The following is a 24900-nucleotide window of genomic DNA, read 5'->3' on the forward strand; positions in this document are numbered from 1 at the left end:
AGGTTTTTAACATTTTATACAAAACATACGAAATATAAATCAAAACAACAAACCATGTATCAACACCGTCAAGAAACCCCAACTGACCATAAACAGAACCCCCCCCCCCAACCCTTACAATACCCCTCCCCAATAGAACCACCCCCCCAACTAAGAACTGTTACCAGATCCTGAAAATGCGATATAAATAGACGCCATTTCTGATTGAATACATCAATCGCTCCCCTCACCGTGAACATAACCTTCTTGAGATGCAAGAACTCCATTAAATCACCCAGCCATGCTGCGGCAATAGGTAGTGTCGCTTGCCTCCAACTCAGCAGGATATGTTGCCGAGCCAGCAATGAAACCAAAGCCAACACATCCGCCATCACCTCCATTCAGCTGGTCTAACATCCAAAATGTCGTTACTAATGAGCAGTGCTCCAAATCCACATTTAAAATTGCCAGTATGGTGTTTTTTTTTAAAAGGCCCCCAAAAACTCAGCAACTTTGGGCAAGACCAGAACATGTGCTTATGGTTCACAGGCCCTCTCAAGCACTGCTCATATCTGTCTTCAACCCCCTCAAAAAAGTGATTCATTCTGGCCTTGGTGAGATGCACTCTGAACACCACCTTAAGTTGTATCAAACTTAACCTTGCACAGAAAGATATAGCATTCACCCACGGAAATCCTCACCCCACACCTTTTGTTCCAAAATGGGACCCAGCACCACCTCCCACCTAGCCTTCAGCTTTTCCACCGATGCCTGCTCTTCCTACATGATCCGCCCATCTATCCCGGGCATGTTGCCCTCCTCTGACCCCACGCATGAAACAATTCTCCAGCAATTCTCTCCCGGCGCCACCGGGAATGTTGGGAATGCTTGCCACATCCAAACAAGCACCTGAAAGTATCTGAACATATCCACCTCACCAAGGCCTACCTTCTCCCTCAGCTGCTCCCTATCAGCAAACCGACCGTCCAAAAATAAGTCTTTTACCTGCTCCAGTCCCTTAACTTTCCACCCCCAAACGTGATATCATTTTTCTCTCCCCCCACCACCCCTACCCCCAAGCTTGAAGTGCTTACCCTTCCAGTTAGAACATCAACTGGGATTGTAACAGAATTCACACAAAGCGTATTTAAAAGCAGAAAATGTAATTGAATAAATAAATTATTATTTCTATCTAGTTAGAAATTATACTTTTCACTGTAGGTACTCTTAAGGAATGAAGGACAAGAAAGAGGGAAGGGTAAATATAAAGTAAAAATGTAATGTTTAACTTCAAAAATGTATAATTGGTAAGACGGTGATAAAATTGGAATATGGAAACTAGATTAAAAAGACAGACAAATCAAGAATATTTTGCTTTTACAAAGCTGTTTGCTTTCATGATCTTGAGATTGCTTAGAATTTTGCTAAAATCCATTGAAGCTGTGACAATCTGTGGATTAACTTGGAAATTGAGGTCTCAAAAGCACTGTCAATACAAAAATAGCAGACGAATGGTCAAACTTTTACATGGCCCAGTGGTGTTTCCACATCTGGCCACCGATGATTGTATGTGATATAAATGGAATGAATGAGAACCCAGACAAAACAACATGCAAAATAGCAAATAAAAACATCAATGGGCAACCATGTACCAATGGTGTTCACAGTATGGCTTTTAAAAATTTGCCAATTTTGACAGTATTGCTGAAGAGACATTTTGTCAAAGCTTTTCACCTTGCACTCATCAGGACAATCGCAAGAATGCCAATGTCAGGGGAATCAACAACTTTATACTGTATCAGAAGAGAGTGCTGATTGGTTGGCATGTGGACTCTGATAGAGGCGTTACCATGGAGAATGCACCAGGTAATGGTGACTGACGGTTAACTGGCACACATTGCCCTGAGGAATGTACGAGCGAATGGTTACCACTTATTTTGCTGAAACGGGTGCAATGTGTGTGCATGTTCTTTCTGCCTGCAAAAAGCAGGATTCTGTACGTTAATATATATAGCTTCCACAACATACAAATGTGCACACACAAGTAATAAACATTTGCTTGTTCATTCCTCAGGGCAATGCCTTGACCAATGGGTCACACTGCCTGATTCAAATGTTCAAACAATGCTTGGCAGTTAACTGTCAATCACCATTAACTGGTGCATTCTCCAACCAATTCTCCACTTGCCAACCAGTCAGCAGTCTCTTCTCATGCAGCATAAAGTTGTTGTTTCCCATGACATTGGCATTCTTGTGATTGTTCTGATGACTGCAAGATGGAAAGCTTCAACAAAGTGCCTTTTCTCGGCAATGTGCAGGTTCTGTACTACCTAACGGCAATTGTAATGGAATTAAGGTGCTAGAATTAAGGTTGCACATTTTGAAGCTTAGAGAAGATTTAGTGGAAATTTGCAAAACTAAACATCAAGGATTTCCAATCCAAGCAGTTTACATATTCTGATGCATTACTTCAGTTAAGTAAATAGATATATTTTATATCTTTCAGCCTTTCCGGGAAGGATCTCGAAAATCTTCAAGAGTAAAGGTAAGAAGAATTTGCACTAATACAGTGATCTTGTGTATTGAATATTATGAAAAGAATGTGCACCTCCATATGTACTCACAAGTAAACATAAATGGTCTATTTCATATATGCTTTGGGTTGGGAGTTATAATTTTTGGTGTTTCCAATAATAATTGAAATAATAATTGTTGAAATGTGTTCCATTATTAAATATGTTTCCAATTCTGTTCACATTCCCTTGGGTTGTTGGGTGCTGTGGTTAGGCAATTGAATTAGAGTTGTCACAGTCCACTTTTGGACTAGACTATCAGATACTTGAGTGGTTTCTCTGGAAATGAGCAGCTTTTGTTTCTTTGAAGTCAAAAGCTTTTCCCTTTTTTGTGTTTTGTGATGTGGAGGCATTACTAGCTCGGCTTTTCAATTGATTTTTACCAACGAAGCATATATCAGGAATTAAACCATTATTTCTGTTGCTGTCTGATTTTGGGTTTGGCAAAATCAATAGCTCTAACTGGACTATCTTTTCAAGTAACATTGTTACTTACAGCATTGTTCATAAAAAGAGGTTAAAAGGGTAAAATATTGGGGACATGGTGGCATAGTAGTACTGTCACTGGACTAGTAATCCAGATGCTCTGGGGCATGGGTTCAAATCTGGTGGAACTTGAATTCAGTTAATAAATCTGAAATGTAAAGCTAGCCTCAATAATGGTGACCATGATTATCATGAATTGTTGTAAAAACCCATCTGGTTCACTAATGGCCTTTAGGGAGGGAAATCTGCCACCCTTACTTGGTCTGGCCTACATCTGACTCCAGATCCACAGTGATGTGGTTGACTTTTTAGCACCCTCTGAAATGGCCTAGCAAGCCATTCTGTTCGAGGGCAATTAGGGATGGGGAACAAACACTGGCCTTGCTAGTTTGGCCTAGTCATACGATAGAACTAACCAGATCCCACTATTACGTTAAAAGTGGAGTGACATTCAGAATTTTGAACTGGCCCAAGTGACAAAGACGATGGTGGGCATGATCAAATGGCCACACTGCACTCAAAAAGCAGCTCACAGCGTGGCCGATCAAAACCTGGAAAACTGGCTCCGGGGATCTACCCGGCTCGCAACGCCTCTCGAGATCTAATACGATTTCAGCAGACGATACGCTGTGAATCCTGCCCATTAGGCAAATCTGCATATTTAAGTGAGACAGCGAGTCTCACTTTTAAGTGCAGATTCTCGAGGTACCCGAGGCGTTGGGATCTATCCCCGTCACCTCCGGGCGAGCGCCGTTCAGTACTGGTCTCTACAAATGAGGACCAGATAGAATGGCACTCGTGGGGGTCTCCCGGGGATCGGAGCCCCCAGCTGCATGCCCTCTGGGAAGGGTGGCATCCTGGCAATGCCAAGGTGCCCAGGTGGCGCTGGCAGGGGAACTGCCAGGATATCAGTTTGGCACTGCCTCCCATTGTAAGTTTGGGGGAGGAGAGGTGGGGATCGCTTTGGGGGTTCCAGAGTTCGGGACACCGTTTTTAAGTGGCATCCCAATCTCTCACTACACTGAGGAATTCCAACGAACAGAGCTCCTTGGTGCACAAAACGGGGCCATGTGCGAACTCGGCCACATGTTCCTCACTAAGGCCCCGTATCTAACACGAGTGCTGATTTATAGCACTCACGCGGCTTGGGACTTGTTCCTATTTAGTTCATTGCTGCCCGATAACTCCTCAATGGTGCAGACAGTACAGAGCTACTTAAGTAAGTTCTCATCAGTGCCAATCTATGATTCCATGACTCGTTTCTGTTTGGAAGTTCCGGATTATTTGTTCTGTAATGCTCATATATGTATTTTTGATTGACGTATATTTTTGATTACATCTGTTTGGAAATCCATCTGTTTCATTCACAATGATCGTGCCTATTTAGTTCAAGCTGTATGACTACTATACTACTCCTTGAAACTTACTTGAGAGGACATTGTTAAAATGGTGAATTCTTGCAAAATTTTAATGCATGCAATTCTCAAGTTTAAAATGTTCTTATTGTGAATTGATATAATTGAACCATTATTTTATTAGTTACTCCTGAATATATATATTTGTGCACATGAGGTGGGAAGAGTAGGGAGAGAAAGCAGAATTAAAACCGTATAATATTGTTAAATTATTAATTTAGAGTACCAAATTCTTTTCTTTCCAATTAAGGGGTGATTTAGCATGGCCAATTCACCTAGCCTGCACATCTTTTTGGGTTGTGGAGGTGAGACTCACGCGGACACGAGGAGAATGTGCAATAAAGCCCTATAATTTAAAGCAATTAATATGCATTGATTGTGCTGATGCTTTCTTGTCCTCAGCAAAGTTCAGTGTCAGAAGCCGATGTTGTTGATAACGCAAGTTTTATGTGGGAGAACAAAATCAAAACATGGATGGATCGCTATGAGGAAGCAGATGGGAATCAATATAGTGAGGATATCCAAAATATTCTCGAGGCACACCGGCTAGCATTAGAGATAACGGATGGATGTGAGAAAATGGAAGTGGTCAGTAGATCAGACCTAAACACCAACCTTACAGCCTTTAAACCTCCAGTAGAGGTAAGGAATTGCCTTCACATTATACAAGTAGTTTTATTTTAAGAACACATCATCCAGAAATTATTTTTTTCATTCCAAGCAGCACTTCCTACCACTTTCATTTACCCTTCATAATTTTTTTCATTCTCTCCATATTTTCCATTCTTCTCTGTTCCTTTCAATCCTCACCTAAAATGTTGTGACACACTGTCCCCCAGGTAGCCTTCTATTTCCTCCGTTAACAACCTCTCCCACTCACCTTGGTTCTCCAAGTCAACCAGCATAGCTCAAATTACATATTCGCTTCCATAACTGAGCCATTATGTAACCCTCGAGATCCAGCCTCTTATTCTACAATTTGATCAAAATCAATCTGCGTGTTTATCCATCAGAACTTGCCACAAACGTGAAACAGTTATACTCTTACCTCACAATCTGGCCATACAAAAAAAACCTGGGCACTAAATGGCATCCATTATGATTAACCGAGTTAGAAATTCATCATTTGTCATATTGATAAAGGCCAAAAAGTCAGTGTGCAGCTCCTACACCTGGAACAAACGTTAGGCCCCATTTTACTTTATGTATAGGGCCTAACACCGGTTTGAGGCCTCCACTGCAAGAGTGGGGCTGGCTGAACCTAGGAAAACTGGGTCTACAGGCAGCCCACGAACCAACAAGTTAAGTTGTGAAAATATATTTAATTGAATGTTGAACCAGGAGAAGTAGATGCTCCTCTCAGCCTACACTCAAAGAAGTGATTTGATTTTTCTTAAGAATTAACTGTTTCCTATTTTGGTAAGATGTGCAAATGTCACCAGTTCTTCTCTTACAGATATATATATCTAAACCATTGACAGGTATTGTGAATTAAAGTGTCCCCAGAATTGAACACCGTGAGACATAACTTACTATCAAGCACTCTGAAAGACTGCCTTTAATTTTGACACTGATTTTTTTTTCAACTATGTTTTGTCCCGGTCTGCTAGTCTTCATTTCTTAATCCTCCCTAGTGATCTCCCAAGCAGTACCTTGTCAAGATTTGCTAAGGTACCTGCACACCACCCCCACAACATTTCCCTCATCTTCTGGGATGAATTTTATGGGGCGTTGCAGTTCCAACCACCCCACTCTGTGAAGGAGGGTGAATGGAGGGGTTGGGGACAGATTCAAGAGGCCATGGCAGAGCGTTAAGGAGGGGTGGGATGAAGGTGGAGGATGCCACCAATGGGCCCAGGGCACATTTCGTGAGCGTGCGCAGTTAAACCTGCCCTGATTCCTGTATGGCATCTCCGGTCGCCATGAGTACAATACTAGCAGGGCAGGACAATGCCTTAAGTGGCCATTAATTGACCACGTAAAGGGGCTCAATAGGTCCAAAGAGCAGGCCGGAAGGCCACTCAACGCCTTCTCCACTCCTATAAAATTCTACATCAGTTGTAAAATCCAACCCCATTATTTTCTGTTAACTTCTCAAGGAATTTGTATGAGGATTGTCAGACGCAATCATTCCTTTTGAAAGCTGTGCTAGCTGCAACTAAATTTATTACATCCTCAATTTCATGTGTTCGGCCACCTTGAGAAACAATTTCTAAAATTGGCATGCAGCACAACGTCGCACTCCAAAGATAAAACAGAAAGACTAAATAAAGGAGTTTTAAAAAGTTTATATTGGAGAATACTGCATCTTTTCTACACTTCAGTGACATATTTTGATATTTATTTGCCATGTTCACCTGCCTCTTGAATTGCCCCCCAATGGTTCTCTGTGAAGTATTTCTCATTGATTTTTCTGCCACCTGAAGTGTTTTATCTATTGTACTTTTAAACAATTTTAAACAACTCCTTTAAAATTGCAGTGGATAGCTGCCTGTCAATTTCATATTTTTACCCTTCTTTATGTAGAGAGTAGTGAGAATGTTAAACTCTCTGCCATGGGGAACGGTTGAAGCGAATATTAGGGAAGAAGTAATTAAACTGGAGACTGCTCATAAACACCAACATAGAAAATTGCCTGTTTCCATGCTGTAGATCCTGTGTTTCTATAATTGTCGGCATAAGCAATAATAAATTATAAAGTTTACTTTTTATTTCCTTTTAGAGTCAAGTGCAGAAAAATAAAAGAATATTGAAAGCTGCCAAAGATTTGCTTCCTGATACTTTTATTATTGAATATCGAGGAAAGTTCATGCTACGGGAACAGTTTGAAGCAAATGGACATTTTTTCAAAAGGCAAGTTTAAGAAATTGAGTTCACTGTTATTTTTAGAACCATAAAGTAATATCTGCCCTTAGTTTGAACTCTCCTCAAGCCCTGTTGCTGAAGTTCATTTGTGGAGTAATGTGTTTGAGTTCTTCCCATTCAAAAACATAAGAATGCATGAAAGGAACGACAACCAATTAGCCTATTGAGCAAGCCTGCACCTTTCTCTTTATCCATGCAATCAACGTTATAATATTCTCTGCTTCATCCGTTTAATCTCCGGAAGCAAAAATCTGCTAAGTACACCTTGGTTCCCAAAATTACTCTAGCAGAGGTCAGAATATTGTTCCATGTTCTAGGCCGTGACATTATATATTATATAGGCACAGCATCATTCTGTAGAACTTTGATGAATAGTCGGACAAATATTGAAAACATTTGCATGTGAAAATGTTCATTCTGGGAGTTCTAGAGGGAAAAAATCTATGAATAATGGCTCTAAGACGCATTATATAAATGAGAAAAGGAGGAGACCTCATTCAAACTGATAAGTAAAGGAGATACTTGGTTGCTTGTCCTGTTCAATCCACTCCCATTTCCCTTGCCAGTGCACATTTCCTGCAATATGCCACATCATAAATTTAAACCTGCTAAGGCAAATGTAACCACGGGTAGATGCCATTAGATTCAAGTGTGGCTCAAGTAATGTACTCAAAAATGACTTTATTTATTGAGGTGGAAGTATTTCCATGAGAGTGAAGAAAACTATTTCAAGCATCGGCATTAATTTGACAATTTGCAAGACTCTGCTAAATGGCCAAGTGCAGAAGTTTAGTATCTTGAATCAACAACATTTATGTAGCACTTTTGGGGCAGCACGGTGGCCTAGTGGTTAGCACAACCGCCTCACGGCGCTGAGGTCCCAGGTTCGATCCCGGCTCTGGGTCACTGTCCGTGTGGAGTTTGCACATTCTCCCCGTGTCTGCGTGGGTTTCGCCCCCACAACCCAAAAATGTGCAGAGTAGGTGGATTGGCCATACTAAATTGCCCCATAATAGAAAAAATAATTGGGTAATCTAAATTTAAAAAAAAAAAAAAAAAATTTATGTAGCACTTTTAATGTAGTAAATGTTTAAAAATGCTTTGCAGAAGCATAATAAGACAAAAACTGAGCCAAAGAAGAAAATATTAGGACTGATGACCTGAAGTTTATTTTATAGAGGAGACACATGGAAAGATTTAGGGAGGAAATTCCAGAACTTGGGGCCCAGGCAGCTAAAAGTGTGATTGCCTATTGTGTAACAAAGAAATTGAGGGATGTCCAAAAAAGCTATTACACAGCAAAATAGCAAAATAATTGAGAAAATAGTGTTTTGTAGCCACTTATGGGAAGAGTTAATGAGAGAACTTGCTAAACTATTGAAAGTAACAAGTCTCTAGTAAAATTCTCAGCATTATGTGACTTAATATTTACTATCTTCCCTCCTAGACCTTATCCCTTTGTATTATTTTATTCAAACTTTCGGGGATTGGAAATGTGTGTTGATGCAAGAACATTTGGAAGTGAAGCACGATTCATCAGACGATCTTGCATACCAAATTCGGAGGTGAGTTGTTTCTTGATGAAACATTTGTCATTAACTATGGTTGTATTTTGGAGTCAGCTGTGAACATAAGACACCCGTCATTCATTACACTTCCAGTTGTGCACAAGTTTTGGGTGATTTTACAGTGGAATGTGCTGTGATTTGCGAGCGACTTCAGCACAGCACCTATAAGGGTTCAGTGACCTGTTGGAACAGGGTTAGCAACTCTGTGGCCGCGGTCTACCCGAATGACAACAGAGTCCCATAGAGTGCATGATTAATCGGGTGTCTCCTGGTGCTCAGAGCGCTGAGAAACACCACGCTATCGAATGGCCATTTGGGTAGATCGGGGATCTCAGCAGGGACGTGCAGCCGAGGCCACATTTAGCCTTTTTTTTCTGCACTGAGGAGCTCTGCCTACCGGAACCCCTCAATGCAGGGAGAGATTGCATCCCGGTCCCGCGTCCCCGAGCCCCAGCTTGCCTGCAAGTTGCCCCCACCTCCACCCCCATTGCGCTAAAGTTGCCCCCGATTCCCAAGATGTGAAAAATGCCAGCTTGGCACCTTGGCAGTGCCAAGCTGTCACCCAGTGGTACTAATAGTGCCAGGGTGCCCAGGTGGCACCAGGCTGTCATCCGGACCAGAGGCCAAGCACCTGGGAGCCTCCAATCCCCTGGGAGATCCCCAGGAGTGCCATTCCGTTTGTGAGACCAGCACTGAACAGCACTCGCCCGAGGTCCGGACGACAAGGGGGTTAGATCCCACGCCTTGGTTAGATTTCAGGAATGCATATTAGAGTGCGACTAAGTGTCACGCTCTAATATGCAGATTTGTCAGAAAGTGATCCCACCCACAATGGGCAGGATTCACATCGCAACGTCTTGCGAAATTGGCAACCCGGTTAGGTCTCGGGAGAGGAATCTCCTGGCAATTATCAGCCGTGCTGCTTTTCGGGCACAATGCAACCGGCAGATCTCACCCTGTATCTTCTTAGCTAATTAAATTGAAGTATTGTTAATGAGGAGTGCAGAGTCTGAACCTAAAAGTTAGTTAGAAAACTATGTTCAGAAAGCAACATAACTATAATATTGAATTAAGATAAAAGGAATAAATTTAAGTAATTTTTTAAAAAAACGTCTGTATTTTTGCCTAATTAAATCTCTAACAATAATTATTCTGAAGAAATCAGACTCAATTCTTACAAAAGTTGATTTCAGTGCAGAAGAGATTCATGATGACTTCCGGTGACGGCGGGGACTTCCGGCGATGGCGGGCGGGAGGCAGCCGCACGTTGGAGGGCTCCTGCTCAGGAATAGAAATTTTGGAGTTTTAACACCCGGTCCCGAGGGCAATGGAGGCTGAAAAAGCTGTAAGAAGGCACAGGGAGGAGAAATGTCCAAGTTTGGGGGGAAAAAGCCGTGAAAAAGGGGGTGCATGAAAGTCCGCTGTTGAGTGGAAAAGTCAGTGCAGGAACTGTAAGGAAAGCAGAGGCTGGAGCACCAGGGGAGGCCGCATTGCTCACAGCAGAAGAAATGACCACAGTGATGGCTGTGGAACTTGAAAAACAGTTCACAAAGCACATGGAAGCGATGAAAAAGCAGATGGGGGCGGTATTGAAAGTGCTGGTGGAGGTGACGATTGCCCCGGTGAGGGCGGCGGATTAGGCACAGCGGCAGAGGTGCGTGAGCAAGGTGAGATGCTGAAGGAAGTGGAAGAGGCATTATCGCAGCACATTGATCAATTCACCTCAATGGAGATGGAGTTGCGGAAGGTGATAGAGACCAACAAGGGTCTGCGAGCCACAATGGAAGACCTGGAAAACAGATCCACGCGGCAGAATCTGAGGATTGTGGGTCTGCCCGAAGGGGTGGAAGGCCTGAGGCCGATGGAGTATTTTGCCACGATGTTAGCGAAGCTATTGGGGGAGGGGGACGATCCCTCTCGATGTGAACTGGATCGGGCTCATCGGTCGTGGAGGCCTATACCAAAGGCGAGTGAGCCGCCAAGAGTAGTAACCGTGTGTTTCCGTAGGTATAGCATGAAGCAGAAAGTCCTGTGTGGGCAAAGCAGAAGCGGGTGGTGCAGTGGGCTGGAGCTGGTACACGCATATACCAGGACTTTATGGTGGAGCTGGCGAGGAGGTGGGCTGCCTTCAGCCGGGTGAAGAAGGCACTGTAGATCAGCACGGTGCAGTGCGGCATGGTATATCCAGCTAAGTTGAGGGTGACCTACAAATCCAAGGACTTTTAGTTTGGGGTGGCGGAGGAGTTTGCGAAGGTAGAAGGACTGTGGCAGAATTGAGAAATGGGGCTGAGAGCGGGTCGTGTGCCGATGTAGCCTCATGTAACTTTATTTTTTCACCGTGTTGGTGTATGTACTAAATGAGTCGACGCTGTATATATTTGGACAAGGGAAGAGTTTGGACTTTCATTTGCAATGATGGTTCTTTGGGGCTTGGGTGTGTATGCTGGGGTTGTGTGCTACAGGGGATGGGCGGGATTCTCTCAACGGGAGACGAACTGCCGACACCGGTGTAAAAAACGGTTTTACTCCGGCGTTGGCGCCCGTTCCCAGACCCCTATTTTTCCCCCTTCGTGGGGCTAGCAGGAGCGTTGCGCGATTTACGAGGGCGGGGCCTTGGCATGGCATCAAAGACATGGCGCCTTGGGTCCCACGCATGCGCAGTTGGGCCGGCGCCAACTGGCGCATGCGCGGTAACATCGCGGAGCGCTCCGGCCCCTCACCAACATGGCGCTGGGGTTCTGGGGCCGGACGCAGAAGGAAGTAGGCCCGGGGGGAGGGAGAGGCCGGCCCGACGATCGGTGAGCCCCGATCGCAGGCCAGACACCATCGGAGGACCCCCCCCTCCCCACAGGCCGTCCCCCCAAGCCTTCGCGACGAGTGCCCACCGGCAGCGACCAGGTGTGGATGGCGCCGGCGGGACTCGGCTGTTTGTGCTCGGCCCATCCGGGCCGGACAATCGCCGCTCGCCGGGGGTGGGAGGGGGGGGGGGGGGGGGAGAATCGCGTGCGGGTGTCGGGGCGGCATGGCGCGACTTGCGCGGCGCCACAGCGATTCTCCCACCCGGTGGGGGGGTGGGGTGGATACCGCCCGATTTCTTGGTTTTCCAGTGACCGGGCAAGGGGGAAGGAGACCCAGGCGGGGGCCTCCACACTGGCCGGTTTAAGCCGGCCAGTGAACGGGAGTCAGGTGGGGGGAGAGGCTGCGGCCATCGGAGCCTGGTAGAACAGGTTTTGGAGAGTCTAGCCAGGGTGAAAAGTTGGGGGAAGGTACCAAAGTTGGGGGGAGGGGTTTACAAGAGGAAGTGGAGTGGAGGAATCTGGGACAGGGGGTGTCTACAATTCATGGGTGTCATTCACGGTACTCTTTCAAGGATTGGATGGCGTTGAATATTAGTGGGGGGGGGGTTGGAGTGGTGGACTATATATGTCAATGGTGACCATAGGCAATTCCTGATTCCTTTTTCTTTTTTTGATTTTTTTCCACCTTGGGAGGGTTTGTTTTATTTGATATTTATATTGTCTGGTGGGCTGTTGTTTGGGGTGGTGGGAGGATGGAATCATTGTTGTTAATAAGGGGATTGACATTGTATTCGTTACCGTTTACTGTTTGTTGGTGGGGTGTAAATTCTAAAGAAAATGTGAAAATGGGGAATAAATATATATTTTTTTTAAAAAGAAGAGGTTATTGAGGTTTAACAAGGGTGGCACGGTGGCACAGTGGTTAGCACTGCTGTCTCACGGCACAAGTACCCAAATTCGATCCCAGCCCTGGATGACTGTCCGTGTGGAGTTTGCGCATTCTCCTCTGTCTGCGTGGTTCTCACCCTCACAACCCACAAAGATGTGCAGGGTATGGTAGGTGAATTGGCTACGCTAAATTGCCCCTTGATTGGGGAAAAAAGAAATTGGGTATTCTAAATTTTAAAATGTTTTCTTTTAAATTAGAACTTAACACCATTAACATTTTGCTTACATTGGAATGACAAAACCATATATGTTTCTGATGAGTTTACTGTGTCTATCATGTAAGCAGCACAAATTTGCACTATTTCATCTATTTCAGTGCCGGGTCTCTGGCAAGATATTGGTAGAGTACAGCTGCAGGAAGAACAGCAAAACTTGGACAGAGGAGGGCAGCATGTGGCGCAGTAGTTGGCACTGAGACTGCGACGCTTAGGACCCAGGTCCGAATCCCGGCCCTGGGTCACTGTCCATGTGGAGTTTGCACATTCTCCCCATGTCTGCATGGGTTTCACCCCCACAACCTAAAGATGTGCAGGTTAGGTGGATTGGCCACGCTAAATTGCCCTTAATTGGAGAAAAAATAATTGGGTAGTCTAAATTTATTTTTAAAATCTGGACACAGAACTTCCTTTTGCTCGAACATGATTGCAAGAAAGTTTTGTCTGATTTATACTTCAATATTTTAAACACGGATCGCCTCAGCATTATTTTTATTTCAATATTCAGGCCAATTATTTTTTTGTGTTGATTTTTTGCAATTGTAGGTTCGGCATGTTATTGAAGATGGTATGATTCACCTTCATATCTGTTCGATCAGAAGCATTCCAAAGGGAGCTGAAATTACCATTGGATTTGATTTTGATTATGGAAACTGGTAGGTATATGCTCTACATTTAGGTACTGTATACATAAAGCTAATCTTTGCTGTTAACTTGTAGAAGAATAAAGTAGTTTTCATCAGGTTCAATTTAAAAATGTTTTCTAACCCTAACAAAGATTTCACTGCAGCAGCTTGAAAAGTTATAACCAGACACTTGACCTGCAGTGGCATCAACATGAGCACATAGTTTCACAATTATAACATTTCTTTCCAAAATTGTCTTCCGTGTTGGAAGACTATGCTACTTGACAATGCTGCTAAGCAATTACTAGTTGCAATTTGATGATGTACAATTTACTAATTTAAATGGCCCATGGAATGTTGATCTTCATCTCCAGGGGGATTGGATTACATGTAGGGGGTTGGCTGCACAGAGCCTTGGTCAGAACCAATCTAGTACTACATTCAGTTTTAGGCAATGTACCTCAAGAAGGATATGTTTGGCTTGGCTAGTGTATAGAGTATTCATCAGAATTATATATGGGCTTTAAAGAGCTAACCTATACGGGCAAAATTTATACACATGGCTATATTCCCTTGAAGGGTGATTTATTTGTTTAAAATGATAAAATTTAAAATGATAAAATTTGGTAGAGTAAGGTACAAGTAGGTGCAAACTTAAATTTAGAGCTAGGCCATTTAGGATTCAGATCAAAAACCTATGTTTTATACAAAGGGTAGAGGAAATGGAATCCTCTTCCCCCCCCCCCCCCCAAAAAAAAGGCTGTGGTGCTGAGTAATTAAGATTTTCAAGACTGAGATTGAAAGATTTTTTTTATTAGGTCAGGGCTATCTTGGGATAAGGAGTAAAGGCAGATAAATGGAGTTGAGCTACAAGTTAACTATGCTCTAATTGAATGCTAGAATAACCTCGGGGCGGAGGGGAGGGTGTTTGCTGGAGGTGCTAAAATGTCAACTGATAGCAGTGCCAAAAGCAAAATACGCACTAATTACTATTTGGAGAGTAGATCAAGGCACTTGAATAAAGGGACAGCACGATTACTATACTTGTTACATATAAGTCGACGTTTGAAACCTCCAAAAACGAGATTGACTTGTGTGTCAAGTACAAAAGTGAACCGCTAGTGTGGTTCTGCATACATGCTATTTATAAATGTCCTAGACTCTCTACGATGCAGAAAGAAGCCATTCAGCCCATCGAGTCTGCACCAACACTTTGAAAGACCACCCTGCCTAGGCCCAATCCCCTGCCCTGTAACCCCACCCTAAGGGGCAATTTGGCATGGCCAATCCACCTAACCTGCATATCTTTGGACTGTGTGAGGAAACCAGAGTACCCGGAGGAAACCCACACAGACACGGGAAGAATGTGCAAACTCCATACAGACAGTATGTTTTTAATTTAGATGGGATGTCGATGTCAACCTATCCACTGAGGAACATGACCTTTGGGATCAGAAAAATTGGGTTATTTTAAACATCGGGTCAACTTATTATATGCCATGATTTATGGTTTTTTAAAAAAACGTAGGTCTTCGAGAGAAAAAGTAGTCAGAGACGGGAACTCTTGAGGAAAGGTTGAAATATACTCCTGGGGTTTCCCAATTCATTACACCAATCTTTAATTTGTCTCACAGCAACTTCTCAGAAGGGCATTTGGAAATATTTGCTATTCAGCAAATGTGACAGCACCTCAAGTCATTGTCATAGCAGCTTTTTCTTAAAATGATTTCAGGAAAGATAATATTTCAATGGAATTATGTGGTTTAGATTGCAAAGAGATTGGGAATGTATGTGAATGGTGGAGCACATATCCTTTTGTTGGACAGATTGAGTGAAATGCCTTCCTTATATGTGTAACCCTTGAAATCAATGAGGATCTTTTTATTTCTTCTTCACATAAACCTACTGCTCCAGCATTCCTGGTACTAAACCCCAATAGCCACTAATTCTACTTACAGTTTAGTTGCCCACATGAATACTGATCTTAGGGGGAGGCGGTGACACAGTGGTATCAGCTCTGACTAGTAATCCAGGGTAATTCTCTGGGGATCGGGGTTTGAATCCCGCCACCAGATGGTGAAATTTGAACTCAATTAAATTCTGAAATTAAAAGTCTAACGATGACCATGAAACCATTGTCATTGTCAACTAGTTCACTAATGTCCTTTAGGGAAGGAAATATGTCGCCCTTACCTGGTCTGGACTACAGACCCACAGCAATATTGTTGACTCTTAAATGCCCTCAGATATCAGCAATAAAAGTTGGCCTAGCCAGCGATACCCATATCTCATGAACAAATTTTTAAAAACTGTCTAACCCGCTTGCATCCCAATGCTTGCCGCCCCTTTTTGTTTGAAAATTGCAGATGTAAATGAAAGGAGAAGGTTCTTTTAAAAAAAAATAAAGGATGGAAAAAGCGCATTAAAAGTGAGAGAAACAAGTTTTGGGGAGTAAGAAATAAAGGGTGATGAGTGTGAAGGGATTGAGAGAGAAAAATGTCAATGAACGTGACACGGGAGATGCAGGTGAAGAAAGCGAGAAAGCATTAGGGTCAGAAGGATGTGTGAGAGTAAGGTACAGAGATGGATACAGAAGCAAAGGAGCCGAGATAAGGACAGAAACACACACAATCCTAGAGGGGGATAGAGTTAAGTGGGAGAGAGAGAGGGAAGAGAGTGACAGACGTGAAAGAGGGAGACAGAAGCAAAGTTGATAAGAGAGAGCCAGGAAAGAAAGGCAAGGGAGGGATATTGAAACAAGGGAGGTCCATAGTATACCTGCAGTGCAGAAGGAGGCCATTTGGCCCATCAAGTCGGCACCGACCCTTCAAGATTTTACCTGCTCCCACTCTCCCTGTTATCCCACACATTGATCATGGCCAATCCACCTAGCCTGCACATCTTTGAACATAGTCCGAGAGAAAAGCTTCAATGCACATCTGCAAACAGCATTGACCAGAATGTTAACCACATAGTTGTGCGATCAGAAGTTGGGAGATCTCTTCTAACCTTTTCCCAGTCATCATATTGGTTGCACTGTGGAAAGTTGCCAAGTAGATTTGATATTTGTTTGTTAATGCCAGCCTCTGATTTCAATAAGAACAGCTTAAAAGTGTTTTTTTCTTAAGGCAGATGAGATTACGATCTTTTGTTCCTCCACACAGCAAATACAAAGTGGATTGTGCATGCCTAAATGGGAATCCAGATTGTCCTGTTCTCAAACAAAACTTGGAGCCAACTGAGAACATCAGCACTGGTTATGAAACCAGAAGGAAAAAAGGAAAGAAGGAAAAAGACAGCTTGAAAGATAAGGATGCTCAAAATCAAAATGTATCTTCTGATACTGAAGGAGCGGCCACCAAAACTAAAGCATTGGATAGTAAACAGAGAAAACTGTCTCCTCTAAGGGTGTCCCTTTCTAACAACCAGGTAAAAACGTAGTAGCATTTGATACAGGAAGTAACCTTTACTTGATAGCCAGTTGTATACCCCTGTAGCGGCTGATCTAGCAAGAATATAGCTCCATCATCTGTAGAGAGAGTAGTGCAGATCATGTAAAGCAGTCATTTCCATTTGCAGGAGCCAGATATAATTGAGGAAATAGAAGAAAAACCTCCAGTTAGCAATGAAGTAGAGATGGAATCTGAGGAGCAGATTGCAGAGAGAAAAAGAAAGATGGTAAGTTGACAGGCAAATAGCTGCTTCATGCTGTCACTAGACTTCAAGCACAGTGATAACAGCTTTAAACGAATGCTAATCATTGCTGCTTTAGACATTAGGTCTCCATTTGTGTAGTTTTGTAAGTTATTTATTTTTCGTGATGAGATCGTTCTGAGAGTCATAGTCAGATTTTAGCACCTAAAAGTCCGTTTTTAGACCTTTGCTGTAGTTTTGCGTTATTGTAGTAATCCAATTTGCCTTGCTGTACTGCTTGTGAAAACTTTTTTTTTTTTTTTTTTTTTTTTTTTTTAAATTTTTTTATTGGAATTTTTTGCAGAAAATATAACAAAAAGTATAGCAAAAAGCAGTAATATGCAACTAACAGCCCCATAACACCCACAATTCCCCCCATACCGTAACATCACATGTATCACATTCCCCCACCCCCCCCCCCAAACAAGAGAACTTAACCATAAATTAAAATTAGATAAATCAAATTTAAATAAAATAAGCTAACATAATCAACGCCCCCCCCCCCCCCCCCCCCCCCCGGGTTGCTGCTGCTACTGTCCCAGTACCCTATCGTTGAGCCAGAAAGTCGAGGAAAGGTTGCCACCTTTTAAAGAACCCTTGCACCGATCCTCTCAGGGCGAATTTAACCTTCTCAAGCTTAATAAAGCCCGCCATGTCATTGATCCAGGTCTCCACGCTTGGGGGCCTCGCGTCCTTCCACTGTAGCAAAATCCTTCGCCGGGCTACTAGGGACGCAAAGGCCAGCACACCGGCCTCTTTCGCCTCCTGCACTCCCGGCTCTACCCCAACCCCAAAGATCGCGAGTCCCCATCCTGGCTTGACCCTGGATCCCACCACCCTTGACACCGTCCTCGCCACCCCCTTCCAGAACTCCTCCAATGCCGGGCATGCCCAGAACATATGGGCATGGTTCGCTGGACTCCCCGAGCACCTGGCACACCTATCTTCACCCCCAAAGAACCTATTCATCCTCGTCCCAGTCATGTGGGCCCTATGCAGCACCTTGAATTGGATGAGGCTAAGCCGCGCACACGAGGAGGAAGAATTTACCCTCTCCAGGGCATCAGCCCATGTCCCGTCTTCGATCTGTTCCCCCAGTTCCCCCTCCCACTTCGTTTTCAGCTCCTCTACTGACGCCTCTTCCTTCTCCTGCATAAGCTTGTAGATATCGGATATCTTCCCCTCCCCGACCCAGACCCCCGAGAGCACCCTGTCACTCACCCCCTTCGCGGGGAGCGCAGGGAATCCCTCCACCTGCCGTCTAGCAAATGCCTTTACCTGCAGATATCTAAACATGTTTCCCGGCGGGAGCCCAAATTTCTCTTCCAACTCCCCCAGGCTCGCAAACCTTCCGTCGATAAACAGGTCCTTCAGCTGTCTAATGCCCGCTCTATACCATCCCCGAAATCCCCCATCCATGTTCCCCGGGACGAACCTATGGTTCCCCCTTAACGGAGCCTCCATCGAGCCCCCCACTTCTCCCCTATGTCGCCTCCACTGCCCCCAAATCTTGAGGGTAGCCGCCACCACCGGACTCGTGGTATACCTCGTGGGAGGGAGCGGCCACGGCGCCGTTACCAGGGCCCCCACTGCTTGTGAAAACTTAAGTTCTGTCTTTTATTTGGATGTTTTGATTTTTTTAAATATGTGCTTTCAATAATTATCATTTCAAGTCAATAGATAACTAAAAAAAAGAGCAGTCAATCCTAATTGGCTGAGGATTTCAGCTCTTCATCAGCGTTTATCGCATTGCAGATTGTGGTAATTCATTCTATAACGCTCACCCACCTTCTCCATTCAATTTCTCCCTTTCCTCCTGCCTGACCATTGTAGTTGTCCATATTTTTGACAACATAATTCAATGTTGTTTCTTAACATTCCGCTGAAGAGAGATATGGGGACACTAATATGGTGAGAATGTTTCTTTATAGTGCAATGAGAAGAATGTATTTTCTAATGTAGCGAATGTAATCAAGTTCCAAGTAGCATTCTCCAGTATTATTTTAACTGGAGAGCAAGGAAAATTAATGTTGAATTTATTATCTGTTAAGTGGGAAGGGTGAAAATGGAAACAGATTGGGTGGTATTTTTTACCTGGTGATGTGGGTCTTCTGATGTGGTGTCCTCACTACAGCCACACAATGAGTGTAGTGTTGCAAAGCTGAAATGTTCTTAACCCAAGAGATAACTCAACTTATATTATTATGGGCAGCACAGTGGTGCAGTGGTTAGCGCCTATGCCTCACGGCGACGAGGTCCCAGATTTGATCCCGGCCCTGGTTCACTGTCCTGGGTCATTGTGGGCTTCGCCCCCACAACTCAAAAATGTGCAGGTTAGGTGGATTGGCCACGCTAAATTGCCCCTTAATTGGGAAAAATGAATTGGGTACTCTAAATTTTATTTTAAACTTGTACTATTATGTAAAGTTGGAACAACTTGGTTCTGCAGCACAGAAATTAATCTGAAAGCTGTTCTAATAAACAAGGAACAAGCAAAATATCTGTCAAAGTGGGGTTTTTTGGTATGAAACATGCTGGTGATTGGAATAGTTTCTGTGCTTTTGTACTTGTATAACCCAATAAGTATGGTTAGGAAGAGTGTCTTGCTGTCACATGATTACTTGATGCCTAGTTATATCACATGTGTTCACTACCCTTGTTCTCCGTTTTATTCTTTTTTACAAATGCAGATAAAATATGTACAGGTGAAAGATTATGTAAATTACTTTATTTTGACAATGTTCTATTCGCATATTTTTAACATATGTGCCCAATATAATTGTGACACACAAGCTTTGTACATGGGCCTGCTCAAATCAGGTTACCATCAGTTGGCAAACAATATTACAAATTTAGGGGACATGGAATTTGAGTCCCAAACGATGAACACTTAAAAGTGATTATACCATCAAAGTGTCACCAAAGCAGTACTTCAACACAAATTTTGATGGTGGAGTACAGTTGATTGCATGCTATATGTAGCCAAAGGTATGTTGGTATTAGCTAAAGTTACACTAAACTATTAGATTTTACTTGCTGCGTCTTTCAATACTATGACGCTCATGATTGAGGTGCGTTGAACATTTGGTAGTTGTCCTCATTATAGTTAATGTTAATCTGCCACTTGTATTGCCATTGGCATGGAATAATAATGGTTGCAGTCTTGTTGCATGTGAATGTGAACTCCTTCACCTCTAAAATGGTTAGAAAACTTGTTTGAATGAAACAGTTCTTTTGCAAGCATAAACTTGTTCTTCAATGTGTTAAAATATTCCTCAAAAATCCCACACGTGCATTTTTTCTCACCTGTGAAACATGGATTAAAATATAAAGAATGTGTTCGCAACATGCCGCAGATGTATCTGCCACCATTTATATAGCAGTGAATGCGAATAGGTGGGACACATTTTATATGTAATATACAAGCACAGAAGCTTAATTAGCATATTTAAATCAGGCTCTGGCAGTGCAATTGGGAGCCTGATTTAAAATTCACTACTGTGCAAGTTTTCCAGGGGTCAGGAAAGCTTTCTACATATGTTTACAGTACTTAGATTCGTCTTATAATTTAAGGCTCCTACTTATATCATTCGAAAATCTGAACTGACTGCCTATTCATATACTTCAATGTGAATTTGTGTTTTATGAGCCACTGAGGATGATGTTTTATAAATTGCTTCTTAAATTATATCCATAAAGGATTTTATGAATCACAATTCTAAGAAATTGCAGGTAAAGTAACATTTCAGTAAGTCATCTTAACTTGGTGCACTTTTATTGGAAAAGTGATGTTCATGCTACTTTACCGCATCTATTTTAACAGACCAGAGAAGAACGGAAAATGGAAGCCATTATGCAAGCATTTGCAAAGATGGAGAAGAGGGAGAAAAGAAGAGAACAGGCTTTAGAACGAATCAGCACAGCAAAAGATATCAAAGTGGAGAGCAAAGATACACAAGTAGTTCCTGTCACAGATTCCACACAAGTATGTATTACCATTATTTCCTCAAAGAAACTGAAAAAAACTTGATAAGGGAAATTTCCCACCTGTAAATTAATGCTTGACTTGACATCAGCTGTTCCATTATCCCTTCTTTAAGGCTGAGATCGATAGATTTCTACATATTAAAAACATTTGAGAAATACAGGGATAGTGCAGGATAATGGTGTTGAAGTAGATGATCAGCCATGATCTATTTGAATGGCGGAGTGGGTTTGAAGGGCTGAATGGCCTACTTCTGTTCTTATTTCTTATGTTCTTGTGATACCATATACTTCAGCCAGAAAATTGCTCCTAAGCTTGTAACCTTTGTCTGTATTATCCTATCAAAAGTTATTTTTATGTTGGTTACTTTATAATTTGGAGACTAATCGTATTCTAACGATTCCTTAAAGATAATGGCCTGAGCATGACGAATTTTGCTAACCACTCCTTTAGCATTTTAACCTGGTGCGTTGTTTTCCTTGGCCTATCGATGACCACCTTATTTTGGAATTTCTGTTTCTTTAATGTGGGAGAGAGTGGATGAGTGAGTGTGGGGGAGTGTGCATGTGGGAGTGAGTGAATGTATGTATATGTCTTTGGGAGACAGAGAATGGGTGAGTGTGTGTGGGAGAGTGCGTGTTCTTATTGGAGGAAAGTGCTGAGATGCGCAATTGCCACAGTAAAACTGTTGTGTTCTTTGGGACTAAAGAGGATATGATAAGTCATAATTGTCAACTTGAGATTTTTTAGCCTGCCTTCAATATCTTAGTGATTTTTTAAAAATTTAATTTAGAATACCCAATTCATTTTTCCAATTATGAGGCAATTTAGCGTGGCCAATCCACCAACACTGCACATCTTTGGGTTGTGGGGGCGAAACCCAAGCAAGCATGGGGAGAATGTGCAAACTCCACACGGACAGTGACCCAGAGCCGGGATCAAACCTGGGACCTCTGCGCTGTAGGCAGCAGGGCTAACCACTGTGCCACTGTGCTGCCCAAATATCTCAGTAATGGGCAGCACGGTGGCACAGTGGATAGCATTGCTGCCTATGGCGCTGAGGACCTGGGTTCGAATCCCGGCCCTGGGTCACTGTCTTTGTGGAGTTTGCACATTCTCCCCGTGTCTGCGTGGGTTTCGCCCCCACAATCCAAAGATGTGCAGGTTAGGTGGATTGGCCACGCTAAATTGCCCCTTAATTGGAAAATATAAAAATAATTGGGTACTCTAAAAAAATTTTTTAAATATCTCAGTAATTTTGATGAGCCTCTCAAAGTTATCAATATTGTGGCTCATGGAAGACCAACTTTTTAACACACCAAACCTATGATGATTTCATCACTATAATGGCAGGGCGACTCAAAAACCAATTCACTAATGAAGTAAAAGATGCCAAATACTATTCCATATTAGTTTATTCAACACCAGGTGTGAGTCATGTGGACCAATTAACATTAATTTTAAGATGTGTGACCAGTGACAGTGAAGTTGTAGAAAGATTTATTTGTTTTGGCCAGCTGCAATCCCACTTGAGAGTCTGGTGACAACTGTTTTGGAAATCATTGCAAATTTAGCACTGGACATCAAAAATTGTCATGGGCAGGCAAATATTCACGTCTACAAGTATGTACCTGAATTCACTTCACCTCGGCAGCTGGGACTTCCCATCAACTCTACCAGCCTGCTGGCGAATACAAACATACTCCCCACTCCAAAATGCCGCCTCAACTGATTCCGGACCTTGAGGGACGACACCACTTCCGGGCTGAAAATGTGTACCTAACCGGGGAAACGGGAGGGGGGTCGTCACCAGGGTCCCTCGGCACGCCCCCCACACAAGAGGCTTCCTCCACCTGTATCCATTCTGCTTCCCCCTCCCCCCACCACCTTGGGGAATTCCAGCACATTCAAAACGTACCCCATGTATTTGCTTCGTTTGGCCCATGTTGCGCACTGTTCACTATTTGTCAATGTACTTTGTCGATTTTCTTTTTGTCTACTGTGTATGTTCCCTTGGTCGCAGAAAAATACTTTTCACTGTACTTCGGTAAATGTGGCAATCAATTAATCTCTGCTCCCCCTTGGGCTTGGACCTATACAAGCCCCGGTAGAAAGCTTTGAATACCTCGCTAATTTTCTCCAGCGCTTTCACCAACATCCCTCATAGCCACCTGCTGCGTTAACTGAAAGGTAAAAAGTCTTACAACACCAGGTTAAAGTGCAACAGGTTTGTTTCGAATCACTAGCTTTCGGAGCACAGCTCCTTCCTCAAGTGAATCTGAGGAACTGTGCTCCCAAAGCTAGTGATTCGAAACAGACCTGTTGGACTTTAACCTGGTGTGGTAAGACTTCTTACTGTGCTCACCCCAGTCCAACGCCGGCATCTCCACATCTTAACTGATAGGCTAATAGGTGGCTGGCTTTCTTCCCATACTCATAAAACACTCCTGAGCGACAAGGCTGGCCCACTGCCTTCCCTGTCATGTTTAAATCAAGCTCCCTTGTAACTTCCTCCTTTCTCCAAACAATTCTCTGGTCAGGGCTTACTGTTGGTCACTTCCACAATGGCATCCACCAACCTTTGTCTTTTCACTCTCCCAACCGTGTCCCTGTGGGTCTTACAGGATATTATAGTATATATCACCAGAGTGATTCCTGGGGTGGCGGGACTGAAGTATGAGGAAAAATTGAATTGGTTAAAATTGTATTTACTGACATTCAAAAGAATGAGGAAGGATCTCATAGAAACCTATAAAATTCTAACAGGGCTAGACAGGGTAGATGCAGGAAGGATATTCCTAATGGTGGGTATGTCTATAACCGGGGTCACAGAATGAGGATACGGGGTACACCATTTAGGACAGAGATAAGGAGAAATCTTTTCACCCAGAGAGTGGTCGGTCTATGGAATTTGTTCCATGCGAAGTAGTTGAGGCCAAAACATTGTATGTTTTCAAGAAGCTGTTAGATATAGCACTTGGGGCAAAGGGGATCAAAGGATATGGGGGGGAAAGAGGAATTAAGATATTGAGTTAGATGATCAGCCATGACGGAGAGAGTCAAAGGGCCGAGTAGTCTCCTGCTCCTATTTTCTATGTTTCTATTACTTCTCCTCCCCCCTCTCCCAACTTCCAGACCACTGCCTTCAACACCTCCCAAAACGTGGAGGGAGACCTTCCTGTTTTGATCGAGCTCCACATAAGCATCTTATCACCGAGACCATCTTCGCACAGAACTTTGTGTCCGCCAAGAGTCTTACATCCATGGGGGTCTCTGAGCTCGGCCCGTTTCAAACCTCACGTCCACATAATGAGCCCCGTGATTGGATATCACAATCGCTGCATATTCTCCTCCCACAATCCTCGGGAGTATTGATTTCCCAACCACAAAAAAATCTATTCATAGAACATAGAACAGTACAGCACAGAACAGGCCCTTCGGCCCTCGATGTTGTGCCGAGCAATGATCACCCTACTTAAACCCACGTAACCCGTATACCCGTAACCCAACAATCCCCCCATTAACCTTACACTACGGGCAATTTAGCATGGCCAATCCACCTAACCCGCACATCTTTGGACTGTGGGAGGAAACCGGAGCACCCGGAGGAAACCCACGCACACACGGGGAGGACGTGCAGACTCCACACAGACAGTGACCCAGCCGGGAATCGAACCTGGGACCCTGGAGCCCTGGAGCTGTGAAGCATTGATGCTAACCACCATGCTACCGTGAGGCCCCTATTCATT

General features: G+C 43.4%; 1 protein-coding gene across 11 annotated transcripts in view; it reads left to right on the forward strand.

Annotated features, from left to right (window-relative positions):
- The window catches only part of kmt2e (lysine (K)-specific methyltransferase 2E), a 164665-nt gene that overhangs the window by 105449 nt on the left and 34316 nt on the right, over window positions 1–24900 (forward strand). For 9 of the 11 annotated variants that reach the window (XR_005462313.1, XM_038811585.1, XM_038811589.1 and 6 more), the window contains 8 exons: window positions 2486–2524; window positions 4856–5095; window positions 7176–7306; window positions 8766–8883; window positions 13394–13503; window positions 16638–16902; window positions 17053–17151; window positions 20990–21151. Coding sequence is in view for 10 of the 11 variants with exons in the window: in XM_038811585.1 (XP_038667513.1) it covers window positions 2486–2524; window positions 4856–5095; window positions 7176–7306; window positions 8766–8883; window positions 13394–13503; window positions 16638–16902; window positions 17053–17151; window positions 20990–21151 (1164 nt within the window). In the remaining variant the exon portion in view is untranslated. Of the gene's footprint in view, window positions 1–195; window positions 1846–2485; window positions 2525–4855; window positions 5096–7175; window positions 7307–8765; window positions 8884–13393; window positions 13504–16637; window positions 16903–17052; window positions 17152–20989; window positions 21152–24900 lie in introns of those variants that run through there. The other 2 variants (XM_038811590.1, XM_038811586.1) reach the window with 2 other exon arrangements.

This window comes from Scyliorhinus canicula, chromosome 11 (assembly GCF_902713615.1).
Source record: "Scyliorhinus canicula chromosome 11, sScyCan1.1, whole genome shotgun sequence".
NCBI classification, from domain to species: domain Eukaryota; kingdom Metazoa; phylum Chordata; class Chondrichthyes; order Carcharhiniformes; family Scyliorhinidae; genus Scyliorhinus; species Scyliorhinus canicula.